Here is a 23,812-nt window from a genome sequence, read left to right as displayed (position 1 = left end):
GTTGTTTCCTAGGCCGGCGGGTGGGCAGGCGGGCGCTCTCCTCCTGCAGCTCTGGCCCTTTCAGCAGGGGAAGCTCCGCTCCTCTTCTCCCCGTCCCAGTTCTAGCCGCAGATCGTCACGGCTGGTTCTTAAGCTTTTCACCACATCATTCACAAATATATCGCTGTCTGGCTGCGTTACTACTGAAGGTGTSATGTGTGATTCTCGCTTCCCAGGGTTTACTGTTCTTTTTTTTTTTCCTTCTTCCAGAAAGAGGTTCAAACTAAAATATTTGGAGACAATAGATACAAAATAAATCTCAATTGTCACATTTGAAGTTTCAGAGGAATTGCGTTTGTCATCTCAGATTGGAAGTTATTGTTGCAAAGAGGACAGGGAAAGGGTCAAAAGGCAGTGCTGTATCCTCGAAAGCAGATATCATGGACAACAATCCCAATCTCCAAATCCAAGAGCTTTCACCCTCCCRTTAACCCATCAGTTCAGGAGATGCTCTCCCAACTGTGCAAGGAAACTCCCGTTTGCAGTAACATTCCCAGACTTCCTCAGCTCTGTGCTGGCTGATTTTGAGTTCTGGTGGAGTCAATCCCCCCAGGCAAAAACCAAGGAAGAGGAGTCCCTGCTGTTCCAGGCACTTAAGCTCATGGACAGGGAGTCACCACTTTTGCTGTCAGTGCCATCACAGTTTGTTTTTTGTCATGTTTCTCTGGTTTGGATTGTTACTGAAGCTTAGGGAGGGGAGAGAATGGGGGAGCCACGGCAAGGGCACAGGCCTAAAATGTGTCCTTGCTTTTGCTTTTGCTTCCTCCTGCTTGGCCAAAATAACCCCCAGCCTCTTCAGAAACTGTGAATGTGACTGTTCTGAGCTCCAGCACTCACACCAGTGGCTTCTCCCTGTTTCTCATGGCTACTGCAGAGAAAAACGAGAGGTCTCATGGTCACGGTTAAAGCAAAGGCCCTATGTTCAGTCTGTTCAGCAAAAATCTGAAAAAAAATCTGTTTTTCTTTGTAAATTAAAAGAAAAAAAAAGAAATCTGCAGGTAGTTTCTCTGCTTAGCAWCATGTGCAGAACGTGGTGTATGTTCTTACCTGTTTGATGTTTTAAGCTCTTGATGAAGTTTGCTTATATAAAGTCTGGGGAAAATTTTGATTAGGTCTTAAAGTTTGCAGCATTTGTGGTGCGTGTGAATGGGAATGATAACTCGACACATTTTCCTGTAGAGTCATCTGTATGGCTATGTGATAAACTTGTCGCTGTTATGGATATCTTATTAAATATTGTCGCTGTTATGGATATCTTATCAAATATTTGAGGGCTTAGGGAGTACTGGTCTTTGCAGCTGTTGTGTTGTTATGTATGGAACCAAGGCCAAGTTTTGCAAGCATTTGTACATAATTTTTCACATGTAGTTAAAGGAACTACTTATATGTGTACAGTTACTTCTGTGTAAGAATTTCCTGGATTCAGCAGTTGAATTGTTAAAATTTGATAGAAGTTGCCAGACTGTAGCATAAAATACAATAATGGAGTCAAGTGATGAGTTTTACTGGTAAGTATTATCATTAGAACATGAATTTTCAAATAATCTTCAGTTTGCATCTGAACCCTTTTGTTCTTTAGAGTTTCAGATAGGTTCCTGGTGGCAGGGAGACCAATATGTGCTTGGAATAAGAATAACTTGCTGCATATTAATCTGTTTCCAACACCTTTTTATTTTTATTATTATTTAGGGTTATTCTGGTTTTTTTTTTCTGCTATGTCTTAAAGTGAGAGTTAGTTTAACTATTCACAGATTTCTTGACTGTGGTTTTCATGTGTTCCTGTGTGAAACTGACAGCAGGATTTATTTGAGTATGTAGGACACTATTGTATTAGAATTACATAACCGTGTTGAGTGGTGGAAACAGATGAAAAGACTGGGATGTTCAGCATTCCCTAACAGATTATATCTGGCAACAATGAAGACAGCTCAAGCTCTGCAGAGAATGTGGTCACATGCAGTGAAAAAGTTGAGGATTTTAAAAGGACATGTGAGTTGCTTTTTGTTGCCTCTTGCTCCAAGTCATGCTGTTCCCCCCACTGTCTTGTTCTGTGTGTGTTTGTGTGTGTGTGTGTGTGTGTGTGTGTGTGTGTGTGCATCTATAGGTATGTATATAAATGTGTCTCCTTCTCTCTAACTCACTGTTGCAGCTTGTGGCAGGCTGTCTGATTTTGTTTTTATGTGTTTTAGTGCGGATGAACTCGGATATCTCCCAGTAGCAAGTAATTGCATAAATGTCTTCATGACTGTCAGTGGGAGTTGCAACAGCTGCCTCTTCCTAACGCAGAAATGACTGCAGGGCCTGAGTCGTTTTCTGCCAGAGACCCTATTAAAAGTCTATTTTGGGTACACAAAAAGCACCCCTCATTTTTGTATATGTGCATTAGTCAGACTGAAGCATATTGCAACTACGGTGTTTAATTAGGGTGGACTGACTTTTGTCATCGATGAATTTAGACTGGCTAATTGCAGGTAATTTGCGTTTACTGCAGCTGGGCTGCTATCGGCATATAACACAGGTAGGCATGCAAATGTTTGCTCTTAGCAACTGGCTGTGGTTTCCTAACCGTGTTGCCTGCCTCTCCATTCCCGGTGTTCTGGTTTTCCCCTTCAGCTGTTGTGGTCCTGCCAGGGATGTGCAGAATGCTCAGGATCCCTCTGTGCTTCCCTGCGGATGCAGCGTGAGGAAACTGGCAGGCGTGAGCGAGGCTCTTTGTAATCCATCACTTGATGCATGTGGAGGAAAGGCATGGTATGAGCTCTGGAGTGCTGTTATGGCAGGATATTATTTACTGTGGTGGAGGCTTTAATTTTAGTTTTGCTCAAGTCTTCACACAGTGGTTTATAACATTTGTAGTCTCTCCCTCCCCCTCAATCTTCTCCTCCCCGTTAATCTGTCAGAATGGGTTAGTATCTCAGCGGTGGCAAGCAGCAGTACATTTTATAATGTTAAAGAGATTATTACTTGGAGATTTAAGGGAGTACAGATGTGTTTWGTGCCTTATGGGCTACCAAGGTGACCGTTCAGCTCCCTGAACTGTGTTACATAGCCTGCATAATTCYACCAGTGTGGCAGGAAAGTCTCTTTTGCCCTGGTTGTAGAAAATGAGCTTTGCAAGCACACAGTGTGCTTTCATTTGCTAATATAGCATGCATGGACTGGGAAGCAGCTTCCCTAAGAAGCAGTTTCTAAAAATGCATTACTTTAACCAGTGTTTAGGAGTTTAAAGTGGAAATATTTGATTAGCTTTTATTGAATATTCACTAATAACAAGTTAAAAATAAACTCAGATTTGGGYCGGAGGTGCCTGAGGCAGTCGCTGGTGCTGCAGGGACCTGGGCAAAGCTGAGGTGATGCTGTAGGTTCAGCATCTTGCATGACTCTGTTGCAGTGTCTTCAGGCAGTGTTTTCTTTCAGCTTCTTATTTTTGTGATCTGGTGGAACACAACTTACCCCTCAGAGCAAAATAAGCTCCGCTTTGTTAGTTTAAGATGCGGTGCTTTGCTGCACGGGGGTGCCTCATCATGCACAAGGTTTCACTCGCCATTCTTCATGGGATGCCCGTCTTTCTAGAAGGAAATCTCTGCTAGCTTCATTGTTCTGCATCATAGATCCACACACAGTGTCTTTATCGGTAGTGCCTCCCTCGGTCTCATTTTATGTCACAGTTTGAGACCAGGCGCTTGTCCTCTCGCTCTGCCCACCGTTTGGAGCCTTTCTTCCTTTTCCGAAGCCCTGCTCCGTGCCATCAACTGGAACCGCAATGACACCGAGGCCCTTCTGCACAGACTGGTTTTCTGCAAAGCTTAAAAATATCATGAAGGAAAGTAGGACAGTGATGGTACAGCCAGGGGTCAGCAGTAGGTAAACTGTACATGACAGACAAGCAAGCTTAGTCACTTTTATTTGCCACCGCATCACTGTGTGCTGTGGCCCAAAGAAAACATATAGCGAAGGGGAAAGTGTTTTATTTAGCAGGGATCCCCTGATCACACAAGCGTGGTGAGGTGCTTCACACCCGGGTGAACAGTTATATATCTCACTAGCACTGGGCGAGTAGCAGCACTACAACAGAGTAATTCACTGACCCAAGATATCTGTATTTTAATAACAATTACAAATGTTACCCATTTACATCCCGTCTAAAAAATGTTACAAACCTTTACAACTACTTGCTTGTGTTAATTTCAGTAACTACTTCTTCTCCGACCTGTTAAAACTCATTTTTTAACTGGCTCAAGAAGCATATTTCTGCACGGGAAAAGAGCAGTATCAATGTGTTGGTGAGTTTCTGTGCTATAGGTTTCCCCATCAGTATGCCGAATACCCCGGGTATTCACTTAGGAGTGCTAAGCAGGACTCTCACTTTGGGTTTTGTTTCTTTTTTTGTTTTGGTGACTCTGCAGTGGAAAATGTATGTGCAATTCCTTTTGGGATGCCCAGAGTCCATGAGGGTCAAGTGTATGTCACAGAGTACTTTKCATGCAAGAAACAGCAACAACAGCTTGCCTGGTGGTTGTGAACAGCCAGAAAATACTTGTTTTGCTTGGAAAAACAGGGGTGCTTCAAAATACAAGACAACACTCCTGCCTGCTGCTTCCCTATCTGTTGTTGCTGCTTATCCCTTTGAAAAGCCCATCTGTGGTTCTRTGGCTTTTATTGTGCAAACTCTTAACTTTCCCACTTTTAGCAGTTAAAGTGGGAAAGAAACCCACTTCTGGCAGTTAAATAAACCCGTGGTTTGAGTGTGGCCCCCATGTACCCACACAATGTGTGGTTTTTATCCTTCTGTAAATGGGTGCTTCCCATCTTGAGATGTTTGTACAGTATCAGATATCACAGTTCATTTTTTTCCCCTTTTTGTAGGCCAAATGCTCAAGGGTGGCTGTGTACTGTGTGATTGACCACAGCTGGGTGATTATTGTGTATTATATTTTAAGCTGTGAGATTGGAAAGATTTCAGGATATATTAAGATAAACTGGTCAGTTCAGGATTAGTTTTCTACCCAGAAAGGTGAAACTCTCCGTGTAAAGAGAGTGACTTTSTGAGAAAGAGAAATGCATCTGAACGTGTTATGCACACTGTTGTTTTCTATAAAATCAATTTTGTTCAAGGGAATCTAAATACTGAGTAATGTKGTCCAGAGTGGATTTAATATTTTGTTGGATTCATGTGAACGTAATGGAAAAGATGCAAAAGCTCTTTGGTTTTGAAGACTTGAGGCTTAACTACTKAATTCGGTGTGCATTGGGAAGGGGAGGCTTTCATTTGAGTCAGGGCTATATAATGCTAATGCAGTCTCACTGGAATGCTTTTACTGAATGAGGCTTTTCCTGAAAATGGGGCTGAACTGAACTTCCAATTAGTGAAATTCTAAGGGTGCTACTACCCTAGAAATGGTTAGTATTTTTCTCACCCTTTTTAAGGAACATTATTAACTGAAGTACCTACATTTTATTCTGACTACCAAATGATTAGATTATTATATGTATTATTTTTATGTCTGTGTTTTGGTGTAATATCTCATGTTTTAGATTGAATAGTTGTGTGCTTTCTGTCTTGCTAATTGGCTTTTGTGTGTAACAGGCCCCAGGCATGGAAGAGCTGATATGGGAACAGTACACTGTGACCTTACAAAAGGTGAGTGCCTGTTATATTTTTAGTTTTAAAATATTCAAGCACGGAATATTTTAGTCTTAAGTATGTTTTCCAAAGGATGTAATTAGCAACTTTGAGTCTAAAATATGATTAGTAAACTGTCCAAATCAGATATGTGGTTCATTTTAAAGCTTAATTGCTAGTTGCTCATACAGCTGCRTGGCTCTTCAGTGTTAGCATAAATTAACTTAATCATTTATATGCTATATTTGCTACTGTTTGGTCTTTGTAATGACAGCCTAATACAGTGTGTACTAGCTGTGTAACTAAATTCAGCATTGAATAACCTTAATGACAAAGCAGATGGCTCTGTTATGAGGTTTTGATTAATATCAGAGCTTTATAATCATTACTGAACATGTTTCTGCTGATTATTATTTTTTTTTTTTTTTTGTTATACTCTCTCATCTACCAATGTGGAATCTGGAATCTACTAGGAAATTACTGTCATCATTATTTATAAAATACATCTGCAACCATTGTATAAAATACATCTGCTACTTTTAGCACTTGATCTAAGGGAAGCTGAGGTGGATCTGTTGCTTTCAAGGTGGTGACCAAATGTGGAACAGTCAGTTTTCGTACACAACCCTTTTTGTGTGCTGAATTGTTGAGAAAGATGTTTTTTTAAGATTAGAGTCAGGCAATAGAAGGATTGCAGAAATAGTCATTAGTTCTTGTTATTTCCTAATTTTCCTAATCTTGAATATTTTGTACTGTGATGTGCACCTGTAATGTGAGCACTACGGCTTACCTCACTGGCAGACCTGCACTACCAGAGTGGCAAAGGGGAGTTAGACATATAATATGGACAAGTTATGTCTGTGGACAAATAAAGTTTTTTTTTAAAAAAAACATTAGCTTGAAGCTAGAAGACATTAGCTTGAAAACATTAGTTTGAAGCTTGAAGACAAGAAGCTTGAAGACAAGACAAGAAGCTTGAAGACAAGAAGCTCTTTCAAGCTTGAAGCTAGAAAACATTAGCTTGAGGCTTGAAGAATCCGTCTCCCTCCTGTATAACTAAGGCTTAGCAAGTGGGACACTGTTTCAAGTAACTGTGTTGCTTTTCCCTACCCAGAGAAATAACCGCACAGTGTTGATTTTAGTGGAATGCAGACGAGCAGGTTATGGGATACACGTGGTGAGTGGGAGCTGGGCAAGAAGCACCACTGTGAGAGTGCAGGTAGCACTGCAGTGTTTGTGTCTGTGTCACTGTGTTAAAAGTACTTTCTTTAAATGTAGTTTTAAAGTTTCATCTGTAGGACGTGGAACTGGCTGCATGAAGTCAATGATAGTATTAAACCTGCTTTTTTAGCTAAATATGTTCACACTACCTTGTCTGCAGTTCAGTTGTGCTAACATATCAGCGGTAGCCACAACATTAGAAACATTTTTCCGTCCCACCCTCTTCCTCTATTCCCTGATTTTATGAACGCCAAGCATAAGGATTTGAGGTATCCGACATTTCTGTGAAGACAGGTTTAACATCGGTTACTTAGTGAAAATACTCACTTGTGAGTGAGGATAATTATAGACCTTCCACAAGCTCACTGCTTGCTTTTGGTAATTAGCTGGAGTTTTTGTATAAGTATGTTTGGGGAGTAAGTAGTGATTATAAAGTGGATAGCAATTATAATGAACCTGAGATTCTAGAAGAACTGCTCCAGTGTCTCAAGCGTCACCCACRAGGTAGAACCATCTATTCAACAGTTGATTTGGTGTGAATAACCAAAGGGATGGCGGGGCACAATGTAGACCGAGTTAGTGAGTCCCTTCTGAAATTGTTAACCATCAGCTGCTTGAGGTTTGAGGACAGCAGCATATATCTTCTGGTTGCATGATTTATAAAACTCCTTTCTTTTTTAAATCTATAGACGTAATGTATTTCTGGAGCTCTGCACACAGCTGTCTTTTTTTTTTTTTTCCCCAAATAATTATAACTAGAGTGCCATCTCTGGAACATTTCTGTTACTCTGATTCTTTCTCCCTACCAGAACACCTGTGAATGGAAATTAATCTTATTGTTTTTTTTTTTTCTTATTAAAGGATTCAAAACGAGGATTTGGGATTGCAGTTTCTGGTGGCAGAGATAACCCCCATTTTGAGAATGGTGAAACATCTATCGTCATTTCAGATGTGCTCCCGGGTGGTCCGGCAGACGGGCTACTCCAGTAAGCAACTTCTCGTTTCTCTTGTGCAACGTATTTTGAGGGCTGCAGTTGTAGCATACATAAAATCTTCAAACAACTTGATAGAGTCCCCACTGATTTACCCCCCTCAGAATTTTCTGCTACTTTTAAGACCTAAGTGCCTGTTCGAAATGAAAACATACATGGAGATAGGTTGGGGGGTTTTTTGCTATTTTATAGTGACTTTAATTTCAGCAGTATCAATAAGCTTCCACAGTCAATTATGTCTCTTTTAAGCTTGTATTTCTTCTAAAGAAACAGTAGAAACATTGTCATCTCTAACCATTTTCCTTGTTCCACCCACAGGAAACAGGTGGTCAGTCTTTAGTTTTCAAGAGATTTACTTAAGTCAGGCACATAGTCCAAGGAATTACTGGTTTTTACTCCTAAGGTGTCAGGATCCGGTCAAGGAAAGAGAAGCAAAAGTTGTTGCTAAATGCTTATTTTATATTTGAAATAAACAAGGTTGGAAATTAAGTGCTTCTATGGTCCTTCTGATACCACCTCTATTTTAGGCTACATCTGTCATGGATGAGTATTTTAAGTCTGTTAACTGGAATGGTTAATTTTTAGCCAACAGCTGATCAGGTTTTTATCCCTTGACCTGGAATGTCAAAAATGATTTGGAAGAATCCTAATGCTATGCAGTAAAACAAACAAACAAAAGAAGTATTTTTAGCCATTTGCCAGATACTAGTTTTTGGTGAGGTAATGAAGAAGCTGACATGGGGAGTAGTAATGAAGTACTAGTTAAAGGGGTATTTGGAACTGCTGGGGACAGACAATTCTCAAACACAGAAATAAAATGTTTATCTAAATAGCAGCACATCTTTGATCAATACTGTGAAATAATCATCTTTGATTAGGAATTGATTTATGAATATGAGTATTTTTTACAATCCTTCAGTCCTTGAACAGCTGTTTAGGATAGACCATAAGTCAATATGAGCACTTAGTGTAGTGCTGTAGTGTTAAGTTTAGTGCCATTTTTGGATGTATGAACCAGGAGTAAAGTTATTTTTTATCTCTATATAAAGCCCAGATGAAACTGATAGTGGTATATAGTGTGCTGTCCTGTGGCAAAGTCATTCAGTAAAAGTGTCTGGAGAGGTACGAAAGGAGGCCCCAAAATTACTCAGGAGTTAGAGAAAATGCCTTACAGAGAGAGACTTAAAGCATGTAATCTTCTTTTTAAATAAGAAGATTGTGAGGCGACTTGACTACAGTGAAGAGAAGATAACGGATACTAAAGAGTTCTTTTATCTAGCAGAAAAAAAAAGGCAAGGCAGGGGGCGATTGCCTGCTGAAGCCAGGCAAATTTAAATTCAAACTAATGCTTTCACTGTAAGGTTAATAACTGAGTAATCACTGGAATAAACCAGTAACAAAACTGGCACTTGTTGTTTGTTTATTCTTTAAATCCCTTGCCATTTTTGAGCTTACTGGTGTAAGATACCTTATTGGTAGTAACAGTTTTTAATTGAGCACGTGCTAAGCATGTGATATGGGGCTGTCTCCTGGGATGATGGAGGTCACTTAACATGCAGGAGACCTGAAGTGAGGAGCCCGCAGCCTCTTCTGGCCTGTGTTTTAGGGACGGGCAGACTTGGTGAAAAGCAACATTTTTTTGATCAACTGTCTTCCAGAGCAGATGTGGCCCAAACACCACTCTTTCAGAAAAGTGTGCCATTTCAGTGCTTCCCTGTGATGTGCAAAGAAATGTGCTTTCAGGAAGACTCTCCTAAGAAATGTACTTTCAGTAAGACTCTCCTAAAATCTTTTTTCCCCTCCATTTTTTCAGAGAAAATGACCGAGTGGTCATTGTTAACGGGACCCCCATGGAAAATGTTCAACATTCTTTTGCAGTCCAACAGCTTAGAAAAAGTGGAAAAGTGGCCACCATTGTAAGTAAATTACAAATGCATTTGCTGTCTGATGTGGTATATTCATAACTAATTGAGGCTGTGGTTTTCTTCTGTGAAGTGTACTGTTATTGCATAAGGCACTGCAAGTCTTTTCCCAACAGAACATACAAACTAAATAAATGATGAGTGAAGACCTGCAGGGTTTTTGTTTGGTTGTTTTTTGTTTTTGTTTTGTTTTAACACAGAAGCAACTGACAATTAAGTGATAGTATCAGAAAATTATTTTCTGGAAAAAAAAAAAAATTGTCCCCAACTTTTAAATTAACCAAGAGTGAACTGCAGTTGGAAACAAAAGAAAAGTTCCATGAAACAGATGATAAGTTACAGGACCAGAACTGGTCCAAGAATTTGTTGCTTAGATTGGCTTTCCTCAATTAGGAGGCATACAGAACTTTGGGAGGCGAGTAAAGCCTGGGAAGAGGGGCTGACATACTCCCCAAAACTTTCCTTAAACCAGGAAAACCTGCATTTGTTACTCCATCTGTTGCAGCAAACTGTTGTAATAGTGTGCTGTTGCTGATCTGGTTGGTAATATCCTTCTCCTCCTTATCCTTCCAATGATTTCAAGTTTCTTCTGCAATCTTTAATAATCCCCTTTACCGGTTGTCCTGTAAACCTTTTAGTTTACATTGTAAGAAGTGCAGCTGTGAAGTGACTTGGGATTTGGGTMTCTGCCCTTCCATTGGAAATGTGAAGATTGCATTTCACATTCAAGTGGTTATTTTTATTTTTGTTTGTTTCCTGTTGCATTGGACAGGTAGTGAAAAGGCCACGCAAGGTCCCGGCTGCCCCTTTGAGGAGAAGCCCCTCGCTTGACTACGAGGACAGAGCTTTGGATGTGATGGATGATCCCGCAGAGTTTGACGGCAGAAGCGCTCGGAGCGGCTACAGCGACAGGAGCTGGCACAGCGGGAACGGCGGGCGCAGCCAAAGCTGGGGGAACAACCTGGACCAGAGCTACAGGGCTGAGCAGGACAGAGGGCGCAACCGCAGCAGAGACCACAGCAGGGAGTGCAGCTACAGCCGAGACGGGAGTCGCGGCAGGAGCATCGACAGGAGCCTGGACCGCGAGTACAGAAGAGACCAGAGCAGGGGCAGGAGCATCGACAGGGACGGCGGCTACGAACRGGACCACCGAGGGGACTACAGCCCGCCCCGCTACGGTCACGGGTCCCACGCGGATGCCAGGTACAGGCGGGAAGTGAGGAGCCGGAGCCGGGACAAGCTTTATTCCCGAAGCCCATCCCCGGAAGCACGGCACCCGCATGAATACCTGGGAGCTCAGGATCAGGAGGGACCCATCAGCGTTCTGCTAACAAAAGGCAAACATAATGAAGGTAGGTGTGACAGCACTGATTTTGTGATACAGCATATGTTATTCTGGTGGGAGCATGGAGGGGARCTGGATATTCACTGCTTTTACAGCTACCTACCTGGTAACTAAAGTCCTTCATTTGTTTTCCCTGGTCATGTTTGGGTGCTTTCTACATGGCCTTAAATGTGAACAAAGAACTCTGTTCATCTATAGGATTTCACTGCTTCTGAGCTGCTCTGTCCTTGAACGCTCCATTTCTTTGTRCCTATCCTTCTGTTTCTGGTGGAAAACCCAGAGCTGATCATGGTTCTGTGGGATAGTGATTCTGTAGTGGGCTTAATTTTGTTACACTGGAATGGCTTCTTGCCTTCAGGTATTGTTTGATTCTGAACACTTCAGGATACATGTAAGGAATACCAAAAAAGCCACAGCTGAAGTGCCTGCCCTTGCTGACTGTTAAAGAGTATGTGCAGGTGGAGGCTAGAGGCAGGGTCCTTAATGTGCCATGAAATGCAGAGAGCATTCAACTTTGGGATGTGTCTGCCCTTTCTTCTTGGGCTTTTAAATGCACTCTGTTTTGATCCATAAGGATTTTCTGCCCACTTTGAATTCAGAAAATCTCTTTTCATTGACCCTGGCAAGGATCTCTTTCTTCCTTTTCTTCTCCTACATGTAGTGCTTCTGTTCGTTAAGATGATGCAGATTACTTTATAAGCGTAAAGTAGTAAAGAGAATTTAAGGTGGCTTTGTTAAGAAGTTTTATATGTGGCTAGTAAGTCCACAACAATTGCCGTCCATCTGGGTTTTCTGCAGTCTCTCTCAATGGCTGAGATTTTGGAAGTGTTGGATCTTTGGTATCAGTGTTTATTTTCTTTTTCTTTGGCTGCTCTAGGCCATGTTTGTTTGAAAACCAGTGTTAACCTTTTTTTTTAAGTAATATTGGTGCTGATCCAAATACTCCACTTTTTTTTTTTTCCTGTTGCCTGAAACAACTGAGGTGCTTACTGGGACACGGATAGAACAGGGCTAGCATGGAGCAGATGGTGGAAAAAAACCCCACGTTTTCATCCTTCCCCATGTTGTTCTCTACCATACAAAATATGATCAGAAGACATTGCCTTAATAAGCACATCTAGATGAAAACATTCTTTGGCCTTTGCAAGTTCAGGCAAATATTCTGTCCTTCACTGTTCCCAGACCACTACTTGTTCTTACCACCGTGACAGCACAGAAATGGGAGATTTAGCCTGTTAAGTGAGTTTACTGGGTCTCTGTTTCTTTTTTCTGTTCATTTTGTTATGTTTTTCTCTAATAGTATATGAGGTGTGCTGCATGTACACAGTATAGTTTTTAAAAATGCATCTTTACTTGCTCTTCTAAACTATAGTGAATTATTTCTCTAATTACAGAATATGGTCTGCGGCTTGGAAGTCAGATCTTCATAAAAGAAATGACCAATAGTGGGCTAGCAACCAAAGATGGCAACCTCCACGAAGGGGATATCATTCTCAAGGTGTGTTCTGGTTAAACAGTCAGATTAGCACAGCAGTCACCTTAGAAAATGGTCTATCTGAGATGTCATGCTTATCACTGCAGTARCTGTTGAAACTGAGTGCAATTTATTTGCTTGCTTGTAACACTGTTGCTTTTATGTGTCCAGATCAATGGTACAGTGACTGAGAACATGTCTTTAGCTGATGCCCGAAAATTGATTGAGAAGTCACGTGGGAAACTCCAGCTGGTTGTCCTTAGGGACAGGAAGCAGACACTGCTCAACATTCCTTCGCTGAATGACAGTGACTCAGAAATGGACGGTGAGGTTTAATGTGGATAAAAGGYGAAATGGAACTTAAAACATAGAGCATTGTGCTAGAGTATAATCATGTTAGGTTCTCTGGGGGAAAACAGAATAAAACAAATCTAAACCTAAATAATAGTCAAAATAAAAGCAAGCTCTTTTCTTTTAAGTGAAAGAAGATTTATGCACCRTTTTGCAGTGATCATGTGATTAAAAATTTTTGGAGGAGGATATGGAAGAAGCAATGTTGATCAGACAAAAGTGGCCTACTTCTCATAACAGGAAACTCAGTTGCTTTAATACGAAGCTTGAATTACAAAACAGAGTGGAATAGACTGTTCTCTTCTCTCCTTCTGAGGACATTAACATTCATTACAGCATTCGATGGGGAGGGGAAAATTGCCAGGACAAGAGGAAATGAAGTCCGTCTAGACAACTTGTTTCCATTTCCAGTATCTGTTTCATACGAATGAACTCTCACCGGGTATCAGCTGGATCTCACTACATAATCTTGCTTTTAGAAGGATGCAGGATGTTTGTGGAATCAGGATGTTACGTTAATTGATACAAGATGTCCTTTTCTCTAATTTTAGAATGCTGTTGCAACTTTTTGCTGATTTTATCTAAGGATATAAATAAAAGACATTTAAATTTGAGGGGTATTTTGTTTTTTGTTTGTTTGTTTGTTTATTTTTCTCCCTGAAGAACTAATGCACCAACTAATTGCACACTCACACACTCACTAGATTTAAGATGAGAGGTTGYAAGTGGGAAGTTGTTAGCTTTTCCTGTTGTGCTTTAAAGTCTGATTGATATGTATGATTCATTATTTCAGTGCAAATTGGCCCTCCATTACTGTAGCAATAGTGTAAGGATGTGAAAATCTAGTGTGAAGATCATTTTCTTTTGGATAGTTCCAGTGAGAGCTTAAACAGAAAGGTTGTTAGCATTACTTAGTGAGAGTCCAAGATGCGGTGTGTATGACAACACTTTTATTTCAAAGGGAAATAGGTTTGAAGGTTCTGCATATAAATATGTGAAAGCATAGTAAATAAAAATGTGGTGATTAGATCTGCTGGTTATACAAACAAATTCTTCGTTTCTTCTGTTCTCACTCTCTTTATAGATATTTCTGAAATAGAGTCAAACCGATCGTTCTCCCCTCAAGATGACAGATTACATCACTCTGATCTAGAGTCACATTCATCTAATGAAAAACTAAAAGAGAAGCCAAGGTAAGAAACGTTCTTTTCTGGACCTTGGCTTATTATCTAGACCTAAGCTTAGCAAGCCTATCAAACACAGCTTAAAATACACCATTCCTTTCTCATTTAATTGAACTAATTTTCTTCTTTAGTGCAAAAGATGATCCATCCAGCAGGATGTCAAGAATGGGAGCAATGCCTACACCATTTAAATCAACCAGTGACATAACTACTAATGTCACAGTTGCAGACACAAGCAAAGAACCAAAATACCAAGATGATGCACCAGGTCAGAGTTGAAACTTTCATTTAAGAGCTATTTTTCACAGAGTATATCCCCCTAGCCATGTGCATGTGTCTCACATTATTAACCCCATTCTGCTGCTGAAAGGGGTCTATCTGTCTTCTGTGCCTCAGAAAGGCACCTGAGATTACCAGAAGCCTCTTGCTTACTGGAATTTCAACATAACAGCAAGAACTTAACTGCTCACCTAGACAGCCAAATGAAACTCTTACTGCAGTCTGGGGTGGGTTGATTGAAAGAATTGTCTGTTCCTCCATTGGATCTCTTGCTATTTTTAAGAGAAAAGAAGGGATATTAAGTAGAATTCTAGCCAAAGAGAAGCTTAGACTTTTAAATCTGCTTTTATCTTTGGCATGGAGGTATTTAATTACCATCTGATAACTAAAAATGCAGCCTTTCATTTTTTTTTAAACTTTTGCTTTAGTATCTGCTGTTATCTTTTCTTACCTGCAGTTTCTCAACCAAAACCAGCTGCAAGAACGATTCTTAGGCCCAGTCCTGAGGATGAAGCAATATATGGGTAAGGAGGATTTTGCTGTGCTTGGAGTGTTCTAACCACTTGTGGTTTGTTCACGATTGGACTGGTTTATTTCTTCCTAGGCCATTATGAGTGATATATCTTTCATAGTTTAATGCCAAGAAGAGATTATGTGTCTTCTTTTTTACTGATATTATTTTTTCTCTCTCTCAACTGGATTATATTCTCGAATCTTCTCTGGAAGGACCCTGCATATGTTGTTACTGATACACAAATTAATCAAGTGGTTATTTTGGTGAAGGAGAATTTATAATATAGGCTTATAGTATTACTGAGTAAAGGCTAACAGATCAGTACTATCCTCTGTGTTGGAAGGTCACTCAGGCATACAGCGTTTTTGGCAGTAAAAAAAAGTTGATCCCAGTCCAATAATCTCTCCCTCCTTGGAATATGAAAGATACGATTGTCACTGTATCAGTAGAGTGTTCTTGAGCATATTTCTCATTACAAGGAACCTGAAGGCTTTTCCTGTAGTCTGACAAACATATTAATTCAATTGCAAAGAAAATATGTGTAAGTTCAATTTACATGGTAGTTTTCAAGTGTATATGGAAAAAACAATGAGCAACGTTAGTTATAACTCAGCTACTTTGAAAAAGACCCATAAATATGTAGGATATGGTCTGAAGACCTCGAGAACCAGGATTGATCATCTTGTTATTACTCAGTCTACCTTTCCAGTTCAGTGTCCCCTCTGAAAAAAATGCAAATATTGTGTCTTCTTACCTTACAGAAGTATTGAAATAGAATGCATCTCTTGAGAGAAAGAATATTGGATAATTTTGTTGGGAAGGTTGTGGTTTTTTGCTTTGAAGACCTGTCACTCTCATGTGCTAATGTCTGTCCTGAATTTCTTTTCCTGCTCCTGAATTGTGAAGTCCTAATACAAAGATGGTGAAATTCAAGAAAGGGGACAGTGTAGGTCTACGACTGGCTGGTGGAAATGATGTGGGGATATTTATTGCTGGAATTCAAGAAGGCACTTCAGCTGATGAGGAAGGATTGCAGGAAGGAGACCAGATTCTTAAGGTACCAGTATAAACACGTGTACCTGAAGTTCAAACCACTTTTTTATTCTTTTATTTGCTTCTTAATGGAAGTAGGGGGAAAATATGTTCTTAGAAAGTCAAGATGTTGGTTCTGAAGTATGTATATACATACATACATATATATGTAAGTATGGTAGGGAGAATCATACTGAAATTAGAGTTTATAATGTTGTTCCTCTTGCTCGAGGGAAGGCTGGGAGTAGAAATTAAAATCAGCATATTTTTCTTTTTCTTTAAATCTTAAATTTTCTTAATCTTTCTTACATTTGCATGGGTAGCTGATTTCTATTTCTGCTTCCCAAATTATTTTCTCTAGCCCTTTTTGTCATTTTATGTTCCTTTTCTTTTTTTTTTTTTTTCCCAAAATTCAGATAGGACTGATTGTTTTGCCTTCTTTTGCCTTCTTTTGCCTTCTTTTGCCTTCTTTTGCCTTCTTTTGCCTTCTTTTGCCTTCTTTTGCCTTCTTTTATTTATTTTCTCTTGTGGTAGTCTTGATTTTTGTGGCCTTTAGAAGCCATTTAAAGTATTTCTGCTGATTTACAGTGAAGGTTAGTTCAAGCCCCTACTTCTGTATCCAAGATACCATTCTCAACAGGGTTTGGAAAAGTTGGTGGTCTTCAGAACCTGATTCTTTCTGTCTGTTCTTGCTGCATGGAAGCAGATTGGATTTTATTGGATTTAACTTGCCTAATAAGCAGTGGCAGCCACTTCTCTATCCAATGAAAGTAACAATGGGCATTGGCAGGAGAATGAGAGACGAACATCACCGAGTGCCTGAATATACTTGTGTGTATCTGAAAGAATGGTGATGCTGAAACAGGATTACAACATTGTCCTGAGCTTTACAAACAACAGGGTGACATCTACACATTTGGAGGCAGACACTGTTGAGTAGGTAGGACTACAGTGCTAATACTCTGTTAAGTGCAGAAATAGCCATATTCATACCTTCAAATAGATCTTTTCATACTTTGTATCACTTTCCATATTTAGATGTATTTTACTCCTTCCAAGAGGGTATATCAGCACCCATTTCCAGAAGGATGCTATTAATGGGTAGATTAAAATATTTCTTTGTGCAACAAGCTTCTATTTTGAGTTTAAGAAAAAAATGCACAGTAAAAAGAAAATATTAAGGCTTTTTCAATATACCATAAAAGTCTTTGGATATTCCTTTTATCATTGACTTTTTTGTACATCAGGTAAACACTCAAGACTTCAGAGGCATTGTGCGGGAAGATGCTGTTTTGTACCTGCTGGAAATTCCCAAAGGTGAAACAGTGACCATACTGGCCCAGAGCAAATATGAAGGTAGGTGTTTTGAACTGARTATGCATGTGTCCATGAAGCCATGAAGCCTAAACGTCACTGTTTTGTCACTGAAACAACAAATGATCTCTTTTGATAACTTTTTTATTGCCCTCTTTTTTCAGTAGTTTATAAAACCTTCACAAGGGTTGTGGAGTTGTACTCATGGAGTGTATTTATCAGAGCATGTCTCCACTATTTTCATATTCACCAAACAGTATTTCTTATTCCTAAAGAGTGGCAGCTTAGTGCTTATCACATCTGCTTTTCACTCTTCAGCCTTTGGATGCGTGAGATCTCATGTTTGCATCCCCTCTCTCCTGCGCCTTGGCAGTCACAGTGGATTCACAGTCAGATCCTATCTGGCAATAGGACCGTTTCATTGAGGAATGGATAGACAAAAGCCTTGTGCTTTCTTCTTTAAAGATGCAGCCTTCTGTAATACTGAGGTACCAGGGCTGCCCTCTGCTTTGGCCATCCRGATGAAAGCATTTGCCTGCCTCAGCTATAAGAACTGTTTGCATATGAATATAGAATATTCTTGTACTGACAAGAATCTCTTGAATGAAGGGGAAAAGTTTCAAAACTCTTTGATAGAATGATAGCTTAATCCTTTTCTTTCAAGTGTAAATTACTTAAGAAACTAAGCCTAAAATTGGGCAAAATAATGCATCATGTTCAGCAGCATGTACATTGCAATCCAGATAAATGGCTTCAAACAAACAGACAAAAAAAAAAGAAAAACTAAATAGCAGTTCCTCTTTTAGTCTACAGAGACATCATGGCCTGTGGCAGAGGAGATTCATTCTTCATCAGGAGCCATTTTGAGTGTGAAAAAGAGTCACCACAGAGCTTAGCATTCACCAGAGGGGAGATCTTCAGAGTAGTTGATACACTGTATGATGGCAAACTGGGAAACTGGCTGGCAGTGAGAATTGGAAATGAACTGGAGAAAGGTCTCATTCCAAACAAGAGCAGGTAAGTTGGCCTCCTATCTTCTGCTTTTTTTTCTGAATAGTTCTTGCTTCTTATCTCATATAAATTTTCTTTCTTTTTCCTCCCTATGGGAATGAAAAAAATGTCTTCAGGATGTTTCATGACTCTCAAAACAATTGTGCCCGTAAAACTGTAGATTTTAGAAACCTGGCGCTATGTAAGGAGTGGATGAGCAAAGATGGTGTTACCTGTGCACTGAATTGCATACACAGAGGCAGAGCTCCTCATTTAGCTATCAGCTCAGCTTTGACAACTGGCTGCTCCAGTTTCCTCTTCTATAAGATGGGATAGGAGGACTTTATTTCCTGAAAACAGTTTAAAAAAATCCAGCAAGTTCACTACTATGTATGAGTCTTCWGCCGATCAATGTTTAGAGAGCTTCTAGTATTTCCAAGAGTATACTCTTATGTATACTCTAGGGAAAATATTTTAAGAGGGTTTTTTGTTTTTTTTTTAATGCTAACATTTCTTGGTTCCCATAGTCCTTATTTCTTTGTTATATGTGCAGTAAATAAAAGCAAATTTTTTTTGCTTATATACATTAGCACTGACTAAAAGAGTCAAAGACTAAAAATGTAAGTTACTGTAATTAACTTCACTGTAAGTTTATGGTACTGTAAGTTTATGATAAACAGATTGAAAGAGTGCATATTGAAATTCATCAGCCAAAAATAAATTAATAAAGGTATTTTTAGACTGTAGCTTTTAAGTGAGATCATGCTTTAAACAAAAATCTCTCAWTTGCATTGTACACAAGTTCCTGAAATATGCTTCTGAAATGATTTCCTGCCAGCCTCCCAKCCTCCCACCTGTACTGCGTTAGTTAGTGCATTGTGTCCTCACTTTTATACTAATTTGACTCAAGAGACCTTTCTTTGTAAGCAACAGTGACTTGTCTTAAGAAGCCCAATGGAAAGGAGGATGGGAGCAAGTTCTTAGTTCCTAAGGTCTGAGTTGCGCTCTCTCACCACGTTTATGCAGCTGGGGTTTATTTGTGCTTTTATTAGCAGTTTAAGGGCTTGGACTGATTCCTGCCTGTCAGTCTTGGGGCTGTGGTGAGCCAGGGCATCGTGCTGACTTTGTTTCAAGGATTGCTCAGATGTCTCTTCTTTTTTCTCGTCACCTGGCTATCTTCCTGCCAACTTAACCTGTTGTGAATTCATGGAACTTTGGAGGGAGACTTTCTGCCCGCTTTTGACTAGCTCTGTGCAAATGAACTTGGTGTTTTCTCTGTCAGGGCTGAGCAGATGGCTAGTGTTCAGAATGCCCAGAAGGATGGCTCGAGTGACAGGGCAGACTTCTGGAGAACACGCGGCCAGCGATCCGGAGGGAAGAAGAACCTGAGGAAGAGTCGGGAAGACCTGACAGCTCTTGCATCTGTGAGCACAAAATTCCCAGCTTACGAGAGAGTTCAGCTGCGTGAGGGTAAGTCAGATGGTGAGAACCTGATGTCTGTTTATTGCTTTTTGTGTTAGTGCCCAAATGTTTGATTGGCTAAGTAGATGCTTTCAAACACCTTCAGCTTCAGGGTTAAATCTGAACAACAGAAAGAAATTATGTTTTTATTAGGCTGTGAATTTCTGGATGTTATTAACAACTAGAAGAAAGCTTTTGGTCATTTTAAACAACTTCAGCAGCATACATATTGCTGTCCTTGGCCTTCAAATTATATGTTAGCTTCAGAATTTAAAATGAAAAAGGAAAAATACAAAAGGTTTTATGCTTTCTTCAGTCTCCCCTAGGCTAAATACGCTCATATACATGAGACATTAGCTTGCTCATAAACAAAATTTTACAATATCTTCAGAGAAAATAAAGTCCAAGTAGCTTCAGTAGACTGTCCAATTACATTATCCTCTCTGTCATTTCTGTARTTCTGAATTAGCTTTAGTACTAGTCATGTTGGGCAGGTCAAAATAATTTCCCGTGCATAGGCATGTGTCAGTAGTGTGGAAGAAAAGAAATTATAAGTATTTTCAAGGAGCTCCCAAATTCCAGGATAAAGACTGAGCAATGGAGTGGCCTTGCCTGTTGACTTAAGRGAGGGCTGTGATTGCACCTGTTTTGACAGACAGTACAAAATGTACATTTTTTTTGTTTCTGCAGGCCATCCTTAAATAGTTAAGCTTTTGTARCTTTATTCACACAAATTCCACAGTTTTAAGCCTATTTGGCTGGATGGGAAGACTACTCTGAAGATATGCTGTATATTTTCAGAATGTAGAATCTTTTTAGCCCATCATCATTAAAAGGAGYATGAGGGCTCATCTATTTTCTGTCCTTCCCCATTTCCTTAATTAAAAAATCCTTTGCACTTTTCCSTGCTGGTAAAGATAGCTTTCTGTATGAAAAACAGATAGGCTCTTGTACAAGCTTCCAGGAAATAATTTTTTGTCAAATGTGGTTTTTTTCTGAATATCTTAAACTACCCACAGCATTGGGTAGCATTATGGTAATTGGGGCTTTTTACATCTATGCATAAAACCAGCCTGATAACACCAGCTTTAACTGTTTTTCTTTCAGCTGGTTTTAAGAGACCTGTGGTGATATTTGGCCCTATTGCAGATGTAGCTATGGAGAAGTTGTCAAATGACCTGCCTCACTTGTACCAAACTGCAAGTAAGTCCTCTTTTTAACACAGYGTATTTAGTATCTTTCAATGGGAGGATGGGTAATTTGAGTATCACATCCTCACAGCTACTCTGGGTAAGATGAGGTGTTGTCTTTGCAGAGACAGAACCCAGAGATGCAGGTTCGGAGAGGTCGACTGGAGTTGTGCGCTTGAACACCGTGAGGCAAATCATTGAGCAGGTAGAGTATGGCTCTGTGAAAACTGCTTGCATTTGAATGCATATTATTGTATTGTATTGTATTGTTATTTAGTTTCCTTCTAAAACTTGGAATGTCCTCAGATATTCCCTCTATTTATTTTTATGCTAAGCAGATGTGGTTTAAAGATGAGGCTGCTCTGAAATGTGTTGAACAACAGTTTTTATTATTGCATACTTTCTGAATTTGCCATGGTAGCTCTTACCATCTTTCAGTGCTCTGCCTGCTCATAGTGGCATCAAAAAGTTAATGTTTTAATTTTTTTCACTTTATTACAGTATTCACTGAATGGGGAATGACTGTTATAACTAAGTTTTTTTGTTTATTTATTGTCGTTAGTTTCTGTTTTTTTTTTCTTGTGACTGTTTTATCTTAATATTATCTGAAATATTATCTTAAATGCTTTTAAAAATACTGTTTAGAGATCAGTAAATAGCTGTAAAATCAAGAAACTCCCAAAACAAAAAAAGCTCAGTTAAGTGAGGAGGACTCCCTGGAGCACATGCTGGAGGATCTCATCTGTCTTGGCACAATAGGTAGCTCAGAAGCAAGCTATTAGTGCAGACAAAAGTTCACAGATGGCACCACAGAACAACTGTGCCAGTGGAAGCTGCGGTAAGGACACGTGCAGAAAGAGGTTATTTAACTTCCACCTCCTACTTAAAGGACAAGGGTGAGGAATGGGTATACTTTAATTAACATGAGCTATTTTATTAATACAGAAATGTGGGCATTCAGACCAAAGCCATTCAGAAAATTAGATCTGAAAGTAAAAAAAGAAAATGCCTGCTGTGCTTCCTGAATGGAATATCGCTGTGAAAAAAAATCCAACTCATTATGGCCTTACTTGGAAGAAAACACCCTAATTTTTCCTAGGCTGCCATATTCCSTCTGCATCTCATCACCCTCTCTTGCCTTCTGGAGGAAGAGTACTGATGTGAGCTTTCTTGTTAACAGGATAAACATGCTTTGTTGGATGTGACTCCTAAAGCAGTGGATCTGCTAAATTACACCCAGTGGTTTCCCATTGTAGTCTTCTTTAACCCAGACAGCAAACAGGGTGTGAAAACCATGAGACAAAGGCTGTGTCCCACGTCTAACAAGAGCTCTAGAAAGCTTTATGAGCAAGCAAACAAACTGAAGAAAACTTGCCCCCACCTCTTTACAGGTAAGGAAGAAGGTGTGTCCAGCTGGCTGAACACTGTGAGAACTGTGGATGTCAATATATAAGTCTTGAAACTTGCTGCCTGTAAATTAAATCATATGTAGGATATAAATAAAGGGGTGTGAAGGCAACAGTCATGAGTAATCTCTGCCCTGCTTCTTTTCTAAGTTCCATGTTCTGCCATGTTTTAATGTCCGAGAGGCTGGGACTGAATATATTGTCATTAAAAGATGGTGAATAAGTGATCTAACAGGCTTTGGGAATAGGAAAAACAAAAACCAATACAAACAGAAATACTGTGCTTTTGTTAGCACTTTAAATGAAATGGATTTTTATCACATTACCAAAACAAACAAAAAAGAGACTGCAAAAAGGATTGTATTGCATTTGCTGCATAGGTTTACTTTGTCTTTCACTTTTTACAGCCACCATCAATTTGAACTCAGCTAATGATAGCTGGTATGGAAGTCTGAAAGACACAATTCAGCAGCAGCAAGGTGAAACAGTGTGGGTGTCAGAAGGAAAGGTAGGAATCAGTCCATTTTGTATGTATTAAACTGTGCAGGTGTCTGAATATCATCTCCTACCAGTAATAACTGCTCAAAGGTGTTTTTTTTGTCTGTGATGGATAGCTTGGACAAGTAGCTACTCTATGTCTTTCTTGGTAACCAAAACTGATGTGTTGTTGTTCTTTCTRTTGTACTCTGGAGCTTTCATCAGTAATGCTGTGGCTAGGGGAGAATATGGCAAGGACTACAGGACTTTCTGTTTTTATACTGGAGTAGAGTTTCAGTTCTGCAAGCTCATTGCTTAAGTTCTTTAGCATGATATTAAGACCTAGGTAGACTCTAATTATTAATTCTTTAACCTTTAACTTTTTCTTTTCTAAATTTCTTTTCTAAATTTCTTTTCTAAATTTCTTTTCTAAATTCTTGCCTGTATCTCTGCAGCTGGATGGTATGGAAGATGATGCTGATGATCGCATGTCTTACCTTACTGCAATGGGTGCTGACTACTTGAGTTGTGACAGCAGACTGGTCAGTGACCTAGAAGATACAGATGGAGAAGGAGGTGCCTATACTGACAATGAGCTTGATGAGCCCTTGGATGAACCACGGATTTCGTCTGTTAGCCGATCCTCGGAGCCTGTACATCACGAGGAGGTGAGATGCCTGGATTCTGAGCCAGACTGCACTTGGCATTTCAGAAAGCCTTGTGTCTATGGTTTAAAAATAAAAGGGGAAGATGCCTCTTGCAATTGCTGCTGACAACTATCTGAATTTTAGTTGCAGCCTTACCTTGCTCTGACAGGAGTTTAAAGGTGTACTTTGTTAAAAGCAAGTAATAATAGCTTTGTTCTTCAGCCTAAGTATTGGTTTCCTGATGATGTCTTGTTGCCTTGAATGTGGCAATTAGCTCTCCAGTGATTGTATTCAGGCATTTGACTCCTGTTTACAGTTCCCAAAATTGTAAACATAAAACAGATGAAAAAT

At 39.7% G+C, this 23,812-nt stretch overlaps 1 protein-coding gene across 5 annotated transcripts in view; it reads left to right on the top strand.

Annotated features, from left to right (window-relative positions):
• Nucleotides 1-23,812, top strand: part of TJP2 (tight junction protein 2) — a 62,412-nt gene that overhangs the window by 33,159 nt on the left and 5,441 nt on the right. For 4 of the 5 annotated variants that reach the window (XM_026035817.1, XM_026035818.1, XM_026035815.1 and 1 more), the window contains 18 exons: nt 5,627-5,680; nt 7,745-7,869; nt 9,689-9,791; nt 10,570-11,149; nt 12,537-12,640; nt 12,788-12,941; nt 14,052-14,160; nt 14,283-14,419; nt 14,888-14,954; nt 15,851-16,001; nt 17,224-17,332; nt 18,097-18,307; nt 19,563-19,750; nt 20,849-20,944; nt 21,057-21,136; nt 22,112-22,322; nt 22,745-22,845; nt 23,270-23,482. In XM_026035817.1, coding sequence (XP_025891602.1) covers nt 5,636-5,680; nt 7,745-7,869; nt 9,689-9,791; nt 10,570-11,149; nt 12,537-12,640; nt 12,788-12,941; nt 14,052-14,160; nt 14,283-14,419; nt 14,888-14,954; nt 15,851-16,001; nt 17,224-17,332; nt 18,097-18,307; nt 19,563-19,750; nt 20,849-20,944; nt 21,057-21,136; nt 22,112-22,322; nt 22,745-22,845; nt 23,270-23,482 — 2,784 coding nt within the window. In that variant the 5' untranslated portion in view covers nt 5,627-5,635. Of the gene's footprint in view, nt 1-1,931; nt 2,029-5,626; nt 5,681-7,744; nt 7,870-9,688; nt 9,792-10,569; nt 11,150-12,536; nt 12,641-12,787; nt 12,942-14,051; nt 14,161-14,282; nt 14,420-14,887; nt 14,955-15,850; nt 16,002-17,223; nt 17,333-18,096; nt 18,308-19,562; nt 19,751-20,848; nt 20,945-21,056; nt 21,137-22,111; nt 22,323-22,744; nt 22,846-23,269; nt 23,483-23,812 lie in introns of those variants that run through there. The other variant, XM_026035819.1, reaches the window with a different exon arrangement.

Source organism: Nothoprocta perdicaria, unplaced genomic scaffold (genome assembly GCF_003342845.1).
Source record: "Nothoprocta perdicaria isolate Ctin4 unplaced genomic scaffold, notPer1 scaffold_168, whole genome shotgun sequence".
Lineage (NCBI taxonomy): Eukaryota > Metazoa > Chordata > Aves > Tinamiformes > Tinamidae > Nothoprocta > Nothoprocta perdicaria.
The sequence above is the reverse complement of the archived record's forward strand: the minus strand, read 5'-3'. Positions and strand labels throughout refer to the sequence as shown.